The sequence below is a fragment of the Halichoerus grypus genome, chromosome 4, assembly GCF_964656455.1.
Source record: "Halichoerus grypus chromosome 4, mHalGry1.hap1.1, whole genome shotgun sequence".
Lineage (NCBI taxonomy): Eukaryota > Metazoa > Chordata > Mammalia > Carnivora > Phocidae > Halichoerus > Halichoerus grypus.
This window is the reverse complement of record NC_135715.1, coordinates 136,764,414-136,781,563: the sequence shown is the minus strand read 5'-3', so window position 1 is coordinate 136,781,563 and position 17,150 is coordinate 136,764,414. Positions and strand designations below refer to the sequence as shown.

At 35.9% G+C, this 17,150-nt stretch overlaps 2 protein-coding genes across 3 annotated transcripts in view; one reads left to right on the top strand and one right to left on the bottom strand.

The window, feature by feature from the left end:
• SCRN3 (secernin 3) overlaps positions 1-6,406 on the bottom strand; it is a 31,661-nt gene extending 25,255 nt beyond the window's left edge. For both annotated transcript variants that reach the window (XM_078071008.1, XM_078071009.1), the window contains exons 1-4: positions 6,323-6,406; positions 4,200-4,369; positions 2,169-2,350; positions 790-989 (exon numbers count right to left, since the gene is read on the bottom strand). In XM_078071008.1, coding sequence (XP_077927134.1) covers positions 790-989; positions 2,169-2,350; positions 4,200-4,358 — 541 coding nt within the window. In that variant the 5' untranslated portion in view covers positions 4,359-4,369; positions 6,323-6,406. The remainder of the gene's footprint in view (positions 1-789; positions 990-2,168; positions 2,351-4,199; positions 4,370-6,322) is intronic.
• CIRSR (corepressor of RBPJ and splicing regulator) overlaps positions 6,392-17,150 on the top strand; it is a 37,815-nt gene continuing 27,056 nt past the window's right edge. Inside the window, exons 1-4 of the mRNA XM_036075796.2 lie at positions 6,392-6,571; positions 11,183-11,277; positions 15,735-15,808; positions 17,089-17,099. Coding sequence (XP_035931689.2) covers positions 6,500-6,571; positions 11,183-11,277; positions 15,735-15,808; positions 17,089-17,099 — 252 coding nt within the window. The 5' untranslated portion in view covers positions 6,392-6,499. The remainder of the gene's footprint in view (positions 6,572-11,182; positions 11,278-15,734; positions 15,809-17,088; positions 17,100-17,150) is intronic.

The following is a 17,150-nucleotide window of genomic DNA, read 5'->3' as shown; positions in this document are numbered from 1 at the left end:
TCATTCAGGCACCATTTAATATTTTACGTGTGCAAATTATCTCTCCTGTAAAACTAGGAGATCCAGGAAGTAAGTACATAAAAAGTACATGATTGTGCTTGAGTATAAGGCTGTACTCTAATGAAAGAATATTGAACTGAGAGTCAGGATGGAAAGATTTAAATTCTAAGTCTTTCAATCACTGCCTCAAGTAAAGCACTTCACATCTCCAGATTTCGTCACTTGAAAAATGAAAGGAATATATGGTCACAAAGAAACCATGAAAAAAATGCATGCAAAGCATCCTAAAATAATCAAATTGTTATTTTACTCAATGTTTACTCTTTACTATTGTATCAACATATTCTTTCCAGCCACTAACTGACAGACACCAATCCCCAGAAGCACTCCCCCTTCCTCACCTCCATATCCACACACAATAAAATGTTTGAGTTCAGCCCAAAGTTAAAAGAGGAAGAAATGGCAAGGGGTTATTAAGAAGTAGAAAAGTACTAAAACAACCAAGAGATGCAGCACAGAAAATATATACAGGTTATATAAAATTAGTATCATAATATGGAAAAGAGAGAACACTACCTTTTTCTCTTTTTCAGAAAAGCCCTTTGTAGTGCTCTTTCACTGTTAACATTCTTTCAAATTTTTTCATTTCCCCTGAAGTTCAACCCTTCATTGCACTGGATTATAAATCTTGAGAAACAATTAAATGCAATGTCTGCAGTTAAGGGGGTTATTTTATTAATTATAAGACAAATTTAAAAAAAAAAACAAATCATGAAAAGTTGTCCATACCTCGTACTTTTTCTGCAGCCCAGTACTTCCCTGCAGTCTCCAGAATCCAGGCTTCATTCCTATCAGCTATCAGGAAACTATTGTGATAGCTAAATACCATCCTACTCTCTGAACAATTTCCACCCTGGCCATATTTTTCTAATAGATCAACAATGACATTGAGGGCTTTTTCAGCTGTATCAGCTCTTTCAAGGCCAAGTCTAAAATAAAAATATAAAAGTTCTCAGATTAAATTTCCATCATTTCTCTTAAACAATTTCATGCACATGAGATTTTTTGTTTATATTCAAAGCAAAAGTTCTTTCAAGTTAATGGATAAACTGAAATCCAACTTCTAAGCCATTCCTTCTGAAGTCAGTTTGGAACCATGAAAACAAAGTCTTTGGAATCATAGATCAATGTTCAAGTTCCAACTTGGTAATTTATTGGCAAGTTGCTTTATCTCAGTATCTCATCTATAAAATGAGGATAATAATATATAGCCCATGAGGTTACTGTGAGAATTAATTAAGGTCTGATAAAGTATGTTGGGTACTTCACATAATTCACATAAATGAATCATAATTTTCAACTCCTTCCCTTCTCCCAATTAATGATCTTTGAGTCTGCAAATTACATGCATATATAAGCATACTTTGGAAATACTGCAGGTTCAGTTCCAGATCACTGGAATAAAAAGAATATCGCAAAAAGTGAGTCAAATGAATTGTTTGGTTCCCCAGTGTATATAAAAGTTATGTTCACACTATACTATAGTTTATTATGTGTGCCACAGCATTATGTCTAAAAAAACAATTACATACTTTAATTTAAAAATTAATTTAAAAAGACTTCCTTGCTAAAAAAAATGCTAACCATTATCTGAGCTTTCACCAAGTTATAATCACTAATTACAGATCACCATAACAAATATAATAATAATAAAAAGTTTGAAATATTGTGAGAATTACCAAAATGTGACACAGAGACACAAAGTAAGCAAATGTGAACATTTAGAGAAAGGAAAAGTCATTGTGGGCTGGAGAAATTCAGAAAGTCTTCATGAAGGTAGCCTTGAGCTTTGGAGGATTTGGATGTTATTTTTCAAAATAAGTCATTGCCAGTTGTTTTGATGACATTTTATTTTATATTTTACCTGTTTTTATTTTGCATAATATATAAAATTGAATTTAGACTATCTTCTTATTTTGTTGTAAAAACTGCAATATCTGTGAAATGCAATAAGGCAAAGCATAATAAGATGAGGTATGTCTGTACTCTGAAGCATTTTAACACAAACTATAAAGTATCAATGTCCAAAATATGGGAAAAATAGGAAAATAAAACTTGTAAGAGTGTTAGACAAGTTCTATACCGAAAAAATATAATTAAAAAATAACCTGACAAGGTCCATGCCCAGTAGTGCCTCTTCATCACAAACTTCTTCTCTTCCCCATACAGCTTCATTCCCAATGCAAACTCCATGCTCATTGGCTCCCATTTCTGCCCCCCATAACCAAGCTGGGCGACTAAGGACAACAGCATATGTTTCAGGAACTTGATCAATTTCTATGTAAGTACACTGTAAAGAAAGTCATAGCAACAACCATAAAACCAAAAAAGAAAGTTATCAAGTTTCAGAATCTTACAAATCAAGCAGAAGACATGCCCACTATGAAATAAAGTATAACTAACTTAAAATTTTCTATAATAAAGTTATTACCCTTAAAACTTATCCAGAATTGACCCTAAAGCTTTTATTCATTCAAATATTTATTAAGCATCTCTTACTACAAAGCACTCTAAGAGATATATTAGTTATAAAGATGAATCAGATACAAATCTTGCTTTCAAGAAACTAAGACTTTCACACTAACTAAAATACAACAAAATGTAAAGTATAAGGGCCATTAAGAAAAGTAAAAGTGAGGTGCTAACGTAAGCTCAGGAGAGAGAGTTTCTAGTTGTGAAATCTCGAAACATTTTGTAGAGGAAGATGTATTCAGTTGAAGCTTAAAGGGAATGGATCTCAATCTCAATGTCCAGTATTTCTTAATTAGTGACATAAGTCCCATATGGTAGCCCTTATATACAAGAGAATTGCTATAGAAGCCTACGTAACCTGTGGAAGTCACCCATCTGGTGTGATGGGTGTGTGTGTGTGTATGTGTGTATATATATATATATATATACATATATATATATAGTAGTATACTATATATATATAGTATACTATATATAAACTGTACTATAAAGTAGTATAGTAGTAGTATAAAGAATAAGAACCACTGGTTTACAGAATAGGAGAAATTTAAACATAAAGAGAGAAAGTGGAAATGGATCTAAGAGGAATAAATAGTCTCGCAAAAGAAAAAAAAGGCCTGTATACAGAAAACATCTAATATTTAATATATTTTAGTATTAGAATAGCAATAAAATGAAATCTGAAAAATACATAACTTAGCAATAAAAGCATAATGTGAAACGTTTTAAGTTCCATGTTGAATGGATTTTTTTTTTTTAAGATTTTATTTATTTATTTGAGACAGACAGAATGAGAGAGAGCACATGAGAGGGGGGAGGGTCAGAGGGAGAAGCAGGCTCCCTGCCGAGCAGGGAGCCCGATGCGGGACTTGATCCAGGGACTCCAGGATCACGACCTGAGCCGAAGGCAGTCGCCTAACCAACTGAGCCACCCAGGCGCCCTTGTTGAATGGATTTTTAATAATTTTTAAAGGATCCTTTAATTAATGTGTATACTACCAAATGGACTGCATAAAATGCATGTTAATAGTATTATCACAGGGCCCCATAAGCCTTTTTTTGATGATAAAACTGTTATTTCCAGAGACTGGAATGACTTTCTCTGTTCTATACCAATCAGAATACTTTCTGTCCATCAAACTCCAGCTGAAACCCAAGCTCCTGGTGAAGACTTCCTTGATCTCTAGTCTGAATTAACTGCTCCTTCTCCACTGTTGTCACAACTGTTGCTCTTACTTAAATTGAGCATTTAAACCACCCTATTTTATAATAGGGTTAGTTACATACACATCCTATTCCTCTACTAGACCCTAAGCTCCTGGAAGACAGAACTGGTCTTGACAGCAGACTTTAAATCTTTGCCCTATTTGACATGCTTGCGTATGATAAACATTCAAATATTCGATCAAAGAATTAACAATTATTTTTATTGTTATTTCAGCTTCCTCCAAATCATTGAAATATAAGACCAGAAATCTAGTTCTGACTCAAATTATTTTTCAAATTTAAATCCTTGAATTTTTAACTTCTATAGTCCCTGCCAAATAGCTAGGTATTTTTTTTTTTAAAAAGCTGTTTATGACATTTTTTAAAGAAAACTATTGCTAACAAAACATGTACTTCAAAAAAAAAAAAAAAACGAAAAACAAAACATGTACTTCACCCACCTGAAGACGTTCTCTCGGGTTATCATGAACTGTAGCAGGAAAATAAACTACCTCTTGTACTTCATCACACAATCTATCTGAATTTTTTCCAAAAATAATCCTGTTACCAACAGTTGCTGGAGGTAATGCCACAAAAGTATCACAGGAACAAGGCTCCATTTTTAAAAAAACTAAAAAACATATAGAAGATTCAAAATAAAAGGAGAAAAACATTTTTAGTATATACAAAACAAAGAATTTTACTTGATGACCAATGGATGTTATTGCCATACCTAATAAAGGGTGTTCGTTAAAGTTTAAACTTTATACTGTACTACAAAAATCAGTAAGAAAACGACTTGGGAATGAATCTTGTACTACAAGAATCAGTAGGAACATAGCAATGACCAGTATCTTCTTCTAGTCTATAGGTCAAATTTATCCTCTAAGATCTTTCTCTCCTGAAGTCTTCCCTGAATCTCCTTTCACTATTTCCATATTTGGGAAGCCTGCATTTTACTGCTATGAAGACCGTATCTGTGTACACATATGAGTTTCCATATTTGTGCACATATAGGAGTCTCCTCCTGGATAGTAAGATCATTGAGGGCTGGGAGTACACTTTATTAATCTTTGTATTCTCATCACCTGAACTTATGAAGAGTCCCAATATTTCCTCAAACAAGAAGAATACACTCAGAACATAATGCTGAGCTGGAGAAGAATACACAGATTATAATACTGAGACGACTAAAATTTTTAAAAACTCACTGAATCAGACAAATACAAAAATATTGTTTTTGTTGATATTTCCAGGAAGAAGTTCACATACATAACTTGTAAATCCTGATTGTAGAATTTAGTATCAAGATTGTGTCTTCATTTGTAATTTGGAAAATCTTAAATCCTCAATTTTGGTAGAATATATTCGCTTCCAGAATGGACATAATTTTTTTAGAGTTTCCTTCTTTCCTTTATGATGCCCAAACTTTAGAATGGCTTCATACAAATAGAGGCTAGCAATTTAAAAACAACATAAATCTAATAAATGTTTCATTAAAAAATCAAAATGACTCAAGTAAGAAAGCAACACCTTCAGCCTGAATTAAGACTTGTCTCTTTTCCTCAGCTATGGATAGTTCCTCAGTTATAGGATAGCTGCTATTCTTTTCTGTGTGAATCTCAAACTTTATGTCCTGGATCGCCTTTTCTTTGTGTTCCAAAGTTATTTCTACCACTGCATATCCTTGGCAGGCTATTTAATCTCTATCTAAGCCTTCTGTCTCGTCGGTAAATATCTCAGGAGGCTGTTATTAGAATTTAATAAGACAATATGTAAAGCTTTTTTGCATAGTGCATGAAACATACCAGACACGCAAAAAAAAAGCTGTTATAGTTATTACTGGACAGAAGAGTAAATTTCTCACAAAAGGTTTATTCTTGCTATCACACCCACTGCCTCCCTGAGAGAGGACTGGGTTGGTGGATCCCTACAGAGGTAGCAGCCACGTCCAATGAAAACCTTGGAGTCTCAAGGGCCGTCAAGCGGCACGAGATGATCAGTGCTGGCTTAACAGGCGTCCTCCGAGAAGCTAAGGAAACATGCCACCTAGTTAGGAAAACACCTAGCCCACTTAGAAAGGGAAGGTTTGAGAGCCTTTACGAACTCCTAGTACGCATTCATCATTCAACAAATGTTTATGAACATCTTTCTGAACCAGACACCGTACAGCTGGTAACAAAATATAATCCTCGCTCTTGTGGAGTTGGCATTCTATTTTATATGCTTTAGTTCACCAAGAGCTTTCAGAAACATCACATCGTTTGATCCATACGAACGTACTACAGTTTTGGCGAGAATTACTGTTTTCACAACGCAGACGAGAAAATCGGTGCGGAAAACTTCATGGAACCCGAGTCAGAGTCCAGACTAAAGGGCTCAAACTTCAAACACCCCTTCCCACCCAGCACACACTCCACACCCCAGCTGGCGGCGCTCAGCCCACAGCCCGCTCCCCTCAGACCGGTGGCACCTCCCGCAGCCCCTCGGTCCCGCCCGCGCGGCCCCTCGCGGCTGCCCACTTCGCACCTCCGCTACGCACGCCCCTCCCCCGTTCACGCCCCTCCCCCGGCCTAGGACCTACCCTCAATGAAAGGGGGAAGGGCGTGCTGGGGTCGGCGGAGGCGCTAGTCGCCGGAAGCTGTCACCTTTGACCGCGGAAGTTCCCGCTCGCCCTGGTGGCGCAGTTCCGGTTAGGCGGCAGTGTTTGTTTACGTTGTTCACAGGTCCCGCGGCTACCTTCCCCAGCTTAGGCTTTAGGATGGGGAAGTCTTTCGCCAATTTCATGTGCAAGAAGGACTTTCATCCCGCCTCCAAGTCCAATATCAAAAAAGTAAGTAGGGGGAGCAGGGGAGGGTTCTGGCCTTTGGCGTCTGGGTTCCCAGGGGCTGCTGGAGGTGAAAGTGGTGGTGTCTCTGGGATTCCTGGGACAGTCACCTCTTCCCCAGGCCTAAAGCCCTGGTCTTCTCGCCCCTTCTTCTCCGCTGAGAAACTCGCTGACAAAGCTGGCCCTCGACGCCTATTCTACATCAGCCAGAAGATGGGCAGCCTTCGTCTGCTCGGTCGGCTTGTCAGCTAGAAAGTAAATCTTTAAGATATGAAGAAGTCTGATCATAGGGTTACTCATTACTTCCTCAGCTGATTCTGGTTCCCAGAGATCGTGGCTTCTGAGCTCTGCCATCCTGTCCAAAGGTGATTCCCTGTTTATTTAAGATAACTCTTAAAAGGGAAATAAAGTCACCTCTTGTTCCTCTTTTTATCCCACCCGGTAATGTAGCGTCTGATGATCTCTTTGAAGTTTGGCTGTTTATTTTACTTACTATTTTTTAATTGAAGTATACACAGTGTTACATTAGGCTCAGATACACGACGACGTTTGGTTTTATTTTTGTATTTGCTTATATTTTTTAAAGTAATCTCTACAACCAACGTGGGGCTCGAACTCACGATCCCCGAGATCAGGAGTTACACGCCCTGCGACTGAGCCAGCCAGGCGCCCCCGTTTTGGCTTTTTAAATAATCGGTTACAGGCCTACTCGGTTCAGTACAGAAAAACAATGCTGAATAGTGTGACAGTGGAAAGCAAGAGTGGTCAAGTAGGAAAAGTCTGACCTTGGAATCAGACCTGGATTCTAGTTATTTCAGCACAGTCACTTTTAGCCCTGAGACCTTTCACAAATATTTAATATCCCTTATCCCCATCTCCTAATCTGTAAATTTAAAATGACCAGTATCAGTTACCTTGCCTTGAGAAATTGTTTTAAGGACTAAATAAGATGGTATATAAAGGTTTTGAAACAAAGTACCACCTAGCACGGAGCCCACCACGTAGAGGGATTGCTCAGTAAAATGCTAATTGCCTCTACACACAAACTTTATTTGTAGCCTGACCCTAAAATACATGTGTTACCCAGAGCTTCATCCTTGGCCTGTGCCTTTATATGCTTTCCCAGACAATCACATCCAATTTCATGGTTTTAGCTACTCCCTCTCTACTCTCGACTCTCAAATCTACATTCTAAGTTTTCTCCCCCTAGCTTAAGGCACCTCAAGACAACTATATACTAAACAGTGTCATCTTGGTATATTACAGGCATCTCAAACTCAACATATCTGAAATGGATATATCTTTCATCCTAAATCTGCTCTTCTTTTTATACTTCCTATCTCATATTAGTAGGAAATAGAGGTAGTAACACAAATCCTTCATCCTGACACCGAAGCCAGAAATTCAAGATTCCATCACCCCTTTATCTAGGTAGCTAATAAATTCTATTTGTCTTACCTTACAAATATCTCTTGAATTCATCTCTCCTCTTCGTCACTACTGCCTGTTTCTTAGCTTAGACCCTCATCATCTTCCACCTAAACTGTTAAATTTCGTAACAGGTTTTTTTTTTTTTTTTTACTCCAGTCTTGACCCCTCTTGACCCCATTCTCTATGTAGCCATCAGAATAATATTTTTTTAATTTGGCAGTTTTATTGAGATATAATTCACATACCATACAATCACCCACTTAAAGTGTACTATTTAGTGGTTTTTAGTATATTCTTGGATTTGTGCAGTCACCACCACAAACAATTATAGAACATTTTCATCACCTCCCCAAAAACGCTGTGTCTGTTAGTAGTCACTCTCCTTTTGTCCTTAACCTTCCCTGCTCCCCCTCCCTAGGTAACGACTAACTTGCTTTCTGTTTCTGTAGGTTTGCCTATTCTGAACATTTCCTATAAATGGAATCATGCAATATGTGGCCTTTTATGAATCGTTTCTTTTTCTTAGTATAATGTTTTAGAAGTTCATCCGTGTTGTAGAATGTATCGGTATTGTATTCCTTTTTATTGCTGAATAATTCCATTGTATGGATATAGCACATTTTATTTATCCATTTATCAGTTGATGAATATTTGGGTTGTTTCCATAGAGTGGTCTTTTTAAAACACAATTCTGATCTCTTTTGGCTCCTTATTAAAATACTACAGGATTAAAAAAAATAATAATAAAATAAAATAAAATAAAATAAAATACTACAGGATTAAGTCCTAGTTATCTAACTTCAGTTTATTTTTCCTTCTTCATCCCCTATTGCTGTTCTTCCTCAGATTTTATACTCCAGTAATATCAAACTACTTAATTCCTATTTTACACATCTGGGCCTTTGAGTTGTTCCCTCTACTGGTAGTATCTTACCCTGTTTTTTCCTTGGCAAAATTTTGATCCTCTTCAAAACCCTGCTTAACATGTATGAAATTATTTATGTATGGGGTTATTTGTTGAAGCAGAGTTTATAATGGCAAAAGATTGGAAATTACTTAAATGCCCATCAGTACAGCAGGAGATTAATTAAATAAATGATGAGATAGCTCCACAGTGGAATGATATTCAGCCTGTCCTCCCCCAAAACCAGGAAAGCTTTTATTTACTGATCTAGGAATGATCTCCATGATATTCGGTTTTACTTTATGCATATTCTGTGTGCATGTATGCAGTATATGTTACCATTTATGAAAAGAGTGTGTATGTTTGTTTTATATATATACATATATGTGTAATTTTATGTATATATGCATTAGAACATCTTCGGAAAGATTATAAGAAATTATAACCTTGGCTACCTATGAATGTAGTTACTTAATTTAAAAATTAACCTCTAGGGGTGCCTGGGTGGCTCACATGGTTGAGTGTCCAACTCTTGGTTCAGCTCGGGTCACGATTTTGGGTTTGTGAGATCGAGCCTCCTGTCAGGCGCTGCACTCAGTGGGGAGTCTGCTTCAGATTCTCTCTCCCCCCTCTCTCTAAAATAAAATAAATAAATCTTTAAAAAAAATTAACTTCTAAAAACCAGAACTTGCTAGAAAGCATTCCATTATACCAGACTTCCTCCTGTCCTCTAATCACTATCTTGTTCTATTTATCTTGGGCATATTTCTATTATCCTGATATCAAACTTTATTATTATTTACCCAATTCATTTTTCTTATTATGAAATAGCTTAAACATACAGAAAAGTTATATAATTTTTTTATTAGATTCTGAGCATTTTTAAGGCAAAAGTGTGTTTTATTTTTATTCCAGTCCATGGTACTCAATATGTATTTAAGCTCTTGAGCAATTGAGACTAATAAATAACTTTGTAAAATCTAGAGCTTTAAATAAATGGTATTCTGTTAGAAATAATATGTTATTCATTTGAATATTATTAATGTGTTATTCTACGAGGCGGTGACACCCTGATGTCTTTGTTGCAGCTGTTTTCACTTTGAGCTACAGTGAAAATTCCAAATGTGGCTTTTTATTGCCTATTCCAAGTGTAGGGGTTTTTTTTGTTCTGTAACGTTACGTTGGTAAGTATGAAGTCAGTGGAAGAAACTTTCAGGAAACTTGTACCGAAAGAAATTTCTGGTATATGTTGTCCCTGAAGAATTCTCTTTTCATTTCTGTTTTTGCTTTTATTTCCATATGAATTCCTTCTTGTCCACATCTAAAACAGTGTCCCCTTAGAACCTTCCTTTTTTATCACTACTAAAATACTGGTAACTACCCCTCTTTTGCTTCTAAAATTGAGTAATGGCAGTTTGTCCCACACCCTCTTCACCACACCTATCTGCCCCCATAATTAATAATTATAATTTTATCAATGTAAGTATTTGTCCTCCAGTTTACCTTCTTAAAACTTAGCATGTTTGGAGAGAAAGTTTTGACTTGCTGTTTACATTGAATGGTTGTCAAATACTGTGTCCTTTACTGTAAAAGCAGTAGGAAGGCATTGATATCTTTTAAACCTAGAAATAACCTGATTAAGTATCCTTGAATAAGTTGTATGGGCTTTTTACCTCCACCACTTTTATGATTTTGAGGATTTCACATGGGGACACATTCAGCCTGTGGTGTGGTGCCCTTGAGCAACTCCAAGACATTTGACGCATCTCTGTGTTGTCTCTGTTTCCTCTCTTGTCTCTTCCCTTTTTTCTACAATTACCTTTCAATTTCTTTTCTTTTTTCTTTTCCTTATCCTCCATTTCTCCTCTTTTGGAGTGTCTGTGTTACCCATTGGCATTGGTGGGCATTATTTATTCCTACTGGTTGTACCCTAGATGTTTTCTAGACTAGACATGTTCCAGACTAGACATGTTCCATATAGAGAGATGGTCATTCTCTTCTCTGAGATAACACAGAGACTCAGTGCAAGAAGCTGTTGTACCACAGGTGCTCAAAGTGGTTCTTAAGTTTGATATTTTTGCCTGAAAGTTTAGCTGTTTTGAATGACTAGATTTAAGGACCTGTATCAAGGCACAAATCAGACTTTTTAGCTGTTTTTTTGTGGTGATGTCATTATTGCCAAATAGGTTATGTTGTAAACTATGTATGGTAACATTTTATATTTTATTATAAAGAAAAGCAAACTTTTTATTTAACTTAAATTTTTTACTTTATTAATTTAGGTATGGATGGCAGAACAAAAAATATCATATGATAAGAAGAAACAAGAAGAATTAATGCAACAGTATCTTAAAGAACAAGAATCATATGATAATAGGTAAGAAATTCCACTATGCTAGTGGTTTTATTTGTGTGTGTATGGTTGGCTTTTTTTTTAATTCAATTAATTAACATGTAATGTATTATTAGTTTCATAGGTAGAGTTCAGTGATTCATCAGTCTTGTATAATACCCAGTTCTCATTACATCACGTGCCCTCCTTAAAGTCCATCACCCAGTTACCCCATCCCCCCACTCGCCTCCCCTCCAGCAACCCTCAGTTTGTTTCCTATGATTAAGAGTTTCTTACGGTTTGTCTCCCTCTCTGATTTTTGTCTTGTTTTATTTTTCCCTCTCTTCCCCTATGATCGTGTTTTGTTTCTTAAATTCCACATATCAGTGAGATCATATGATAATTGTCTTTCTCTGATTGACTTATTTTGCTTATATGCTAGTGTTTTTAGAATAATCAGTTGCATGAGAATAATCACTTATTAAATCATGTATTAAATTAGCTTTTTTTGAATTGAATGCCCCAATGATAGGATTCTATTTCCTGGTACCCTTTTTACTCTTATATCTGTACATTGCCACTTTTTCCAACCTTACCCATAATTCACATAAAACATACGTTGATGTGACTCCATATACAGTTTATGAGCAAATCCCAACTTAGGTAAAGCTTGGAAGAACAATGAAAGTCTACACTCGAACTACTGAGACTGCTTACAAGATATTTCTTCAGCATACACTGAAATGAAGAGATGCACAGGACACCTTCAAGAAGTAAAATGAAGTGACTCTACTTGACCTGCATGTCGTTGCTCTATTAATGGCAGAATCATAGCTAGAGTCCTTTATTGGTTTATTCTAGCATAGGACCTGCCCTTTATTTATTGTCATTTTATGTTTATATTAGCAAGTCTAACTCAAGCTGGTTGCTCTTGGTTAATCAAGCAAGTGAATAGTGGTGCTTTAGTTATATAGACCATACTTTCTTCAGCTCATTTCTGTTTTTCATCAAAATATGAAATATAAGTACTACTAAACTTACTAAATATTCTCTTTAAAATATAGTATATCAAGAGTGAAATTATAGAAATAAAACTTTTAGTTTCAATTAAGTACTTTTCTCACTAATTCAGTTTAATCTGGTTAACTTTTATTGAGTACCTTCCATGCAAGACAATAAATAGGCCTTTTTGTTATAGGGGCTTATAAAAGTGTGATATGTAGTTTGTCTCTGCCCTCAGGAATATCTACTAAGTATTATAGTTCAAAGCTGAATATAATAACTGATATATTAAAAACAAATGTTTTAAAAACTGTAGCATGCTAATGTAGGACAGAATAATAATTTGGGATAACAAAGTAAGACTTCATGAAAGAAGTGACATTTGAGCTGAACTATGAAGAATGTTGAGGATTTAGATCTGTGGTTCTATCTGAAGACCATTATTGCCCCCACATACACCCCATGCCCTTGCCAGGGGACCTGTGGCAGTGTTCGGACATATTTTTGATTGTCACAACTCAGAGGTTGGCTGCTACCAACATCTAAGGAGTGGAGACTAGGGATGCTGCAAAACAACCTACATTCAGAGAAAACAAACAAAACAAAACAAAACAGCCTACAATATGCAGGACAGCCCCACACAGCAAAGAATGATCTGGTCCAAAATGTCAGTAGCATCACTGTTGAGAAACCCTGATTTACATATAGTAAAAGCTTATTAAAGATCACAGGGGGAAAGTAGAGAGGGTGTTCAGGGAAGCAGCCAATAGTTGAGTTAGGCTGATAAAGAGATAGTGGAAGTGGAAAAGTAGGTTTGCAACAGATTATACTGCTTATTCTTTTTTTTTAATTAAGTAGGCTCCATGCCCAGCATGAGGCTTGAACTCAAGACCCTGAAATCAAGAATTGCACGTTCTAGGGCGCCTGGGTGGCTCAGTTGGTTAAGCAACTGCCTTCGGCTCAGGTCATGATCCTGGAGTCCCGGGATCGAGTCCCGCATCGGACTCCCTGCTCAGTGGGGAGTCTGCTTCTCCCTCTGATCCTCCCCCTCTCATGCTCTCTGTCTCCCATTCTCTCTCTCAGATAAATAAATAAAAAAAAAAAAAAAAAAAAAGAATTGCACGTTCTACCAACTGAACCAGTCAGGCACCCGTTGTTTATTCTTTATCTTAAAAGAGAGTTACTTTATTCTCTTTGTAATTTAATATTTGAAGCTATACAAATACCCTGTTCTTCCTTGAACCATTGTTCACTAATTTAGCATTCACTGGTGGATATTGCCTGCATCCGTTATTACTGTGGTATTCTAATCTATTCCTCTCATTCCTTCTACATTTTAAAATTTGAATTCCTGTGGAAAAAAGAATTTTCCCTTTCCCTCCTTTAGTTATTTATTTAATTATTTATTTCTATCAGTATGGACTCAGGTATTTATTTAATGGGTTATAATCCAATACTATTGTTACTTATTTTGGTGCTCAGATTGTTTCAGTTTTGGCCTTTGGCTTTTGACCTCAGATTCTCCCAGCTTGGCACCTATGTCCAGCCCCTGGTAACCACTATTTTACTTTCTGTCTCTTTGAATTTGCCTGTTATAGGTGCTTCCTATAAGTAGAATAAAAATATTTTCTCTTTGCGTCTGACTTATTTCACTTAGCACAATGTGTTCAAGATTCATCCATATTGTAGCATGTGTCAGAACTTTTTTCTTTTTATGGCTGATTAATATTCCATTGTATGTATATACCATATTTTGTTTATCCATCCATCCATGGATAGACACTTGAGTTGCTTCTGCCTTTTGGCTATTGTGAGTAATGCTTCTGTAAACATTGGCATGCAAATATCTATCTGTTCAAGTCCCTGCTTTCAGTTCCTTTAGGTATATACTTAGGAATAGATTTGCTGGATCATATAGCAATTCTGTATCTAGCTTTTAAAGGACCACCAAACTCTTCCATAGTAGCTGCACCATTTTACATTCCTACCAATAATGCACCAGGGTTCCATTTTCTCCATGTCCTTGCCAGTGTTTATTATTTTCCTTTTTTTTTTCATAATAGCCATCCTAATTAGTATGCAGTGGTATCTCATGGTTTTAATTTATATTTCTCTATGGTTTATATTTCTCTAATAACTAATGATACTGAGCTTTTCATATGCTTGATTTTAACTTTTAAAATGGTGTTAATTTAAGATATAATTTGTTAAAAGTGTATGTTGGCTTTAAGTATATATATTTACAGAGTTTTGGAGCCATCACCGTAATCTAATATCAGAACGTTTTCATCATCTGAAAAAGAAATATTGTACCCGTTAGCAGTCACTTCCCATTCCCACACCCTGTCCCTCTACCTGTCAACACTAAGTAACCACTAATTTACTTTCTGTCTCTGTAGATTTGCCTGTTCTGAACTTGGCATATAAATGGGATCATACATATAAATGGTCTTTTGTGACTGGCTTCTTTCACTTAGTATAATGTTTTTGAAGTTCATCTATTTTGTAGCATGTATCAGTAGTTCATTCCTTTTTATTGCAAAATAATATTCCATTGTATGGATATAGATCTGTCATCCTTTTGCTCTCTTCCTTTTTTTTTTTTTTGCTCTCCTTTTTTTTTTTTTTTTACGGTTCTTTATAAATTCCAATGGAAATAAGAGAAGAATTATAATTATGTAATATACCCTTTGTGATTGCCTTTTTCAAGTATAAGAGGAGATTCTATTCACTCTTTAGCTTTCATCTTTATAATCAGGACTTACTTGGATCTTATGAATTAAAACTTTAACTCAACCAGGCATTCAATTTATTGCAGAGCTTTTTTAAAAAAAAGTCACTGCATATCTCTCTAAACAGAACCCAAACTGGCAATTTTCAGTGTTAGAACTAGAAAGAAAATGATTTTTGAGGTGCAGCAGACATTGATTCCATCATAGTAATTAACCTGTTGTAGAATATCTTTAAACTGTTCTCTCCTCTTTGGCTTCATCAAAGAATTTGATTCTCCTATTGACTTTGACTCTTATTACAAGCATTAATTGGATTTGACTTTCCAAAGAAATTCCAGAGAGACTCATTTTTCCAAAACTGTTTGATCCCTCACAATTAAGAAAAAATGTTGGCACTATTTAACTTAATTCCAAATTTGTGCTGCCATATAGGATTTCAAAGCTGTCATTATTTCCATAGCATTTCAAAGTTTAAGAAAAGCATGTGAGAGTGACCATGGCATTTTTCCCCTTTTCTGTTGGAAGGGCGAAGATCTCTCAGGTAATGAGAAAGTCTCAAATTAAAACCAGTTACTAAAGAGGCAGTACTGTTTGACTTCCCATTCATGTACTTCAGATGTTATCTAATCAGTGAAGTAAAGTTTTGGAACTTTATCTCTAATAAAAATATTTTCTCTTAACTCCCTTAGGGTTGTGAGAGATGGGGAACGGTTATTCTGTAATTTTTTTCCTCCTATGTAAAATTGTTAACTCTCTTGTTTAATTTAGGTTGCTTATGGGAGATGAGCGTGTAAAGAATGGCCTTAATTTCATGTATGAGGCCCCACCAGGAGCTAAAAAAGGTACTTGCTTCATTTCCTTTTTTTTAGTCTTTGATGTGTTGACAACTAAAGATTGAGAACTATTATGACAGACATTTTTTTAAAAATTGCTCTTCGGGGCGCCTGGGTGGCTCAGTTGTTAAGCGTCTGCCTTCGGCTCAGGTCATGATCCCAGAGCCCTGGGATCGAGCCCCGCATTGGGCTCCCTGCTCGGCGGGAAGCCTGCTTCTCCCTCTCCCACTCCGCCTGCTTGTGTTCCCTCTCTCACTGTCTCTCTCTGTCAAATAAATAAATAAAATCTTTAAAAAAAAAAAAATTGCTCTTCATCTTTTGGGGCTCCTGGGTGGCTCAGTCGGTTAAGTGTCAAACTCTTGATTTGGGCTCAGGTCATGATCTCAGGGTCATGAGATTGAGCCCTGTGTTGGGCTCCATGCTCAGCACAGAGTCTGCTTAGGATTCTCTCTCCCTTTCCCTGCTTGTGTTCTCTCTAAATAAATAAATAAATTTATATATAAATAATCTTTAAATAAATAAATACATACATACATAAAAGTTGCTCTTCATCTTTTAAAATTGCTATTATTCTGTAAAGATAATTTTAAAATACTGAATTCAGTACAATAGAATAAATAGTAAAAATAATTGTCTAATCTAGTAATATTTCGTGACTTGACATTTTTAATGACTTGACCTTTGAGGAGGAAAAAATGTCAGCATCAGCAGAAGTGCATTTATTTTTTTATAATTTGTGTATACATCTTTAGTCCTTCTTACTGAATATACTTATAGATAGCATAATATTTTGTCAATGAAAAATATAAAAGTTTATTTTATTTATTTATTTATTTTTTAAAGATTTTAGATTTTATTTATTTATTTGCGAGAGAGAGAATGAGGGACAGAGAGCACGAGAGGGAGGAGGGTCAGAGGGAGAAGCAGACTCCCCGCTGAGGAGGGAGCCCGATGCGGGACTCGATCCCGGGACTCCAGGATCATGACCTGAGCCGAAGGCAGTCGCTTAACCAACTGAGCCACCCAGGCGCCCAAAAAATATAAAAGTTTAAAAACTAGGAATTAACATGCTTACTGCATACGGTCTCATTCAATATTGTATTTATCCTTTAGTGATTTGAATTTTATCTTGTGAAAGAAGAAAAAAAAAGGTCAAACCAATAATTTCTTAAAAGTTACAATTAAATACCATGACATCATAGTATAGTATATGATAGCAGACTTTAATGTTGAAGTTTTTAACTTGATCTACCTTTTTTTCCCTCCCATATCTTTGATCTGCAATCAAGAAAACAAAGAGGTAAAGTACTATTTTCTGTGTTTGGATTTACTTGGCAATAGATTGTAGTTT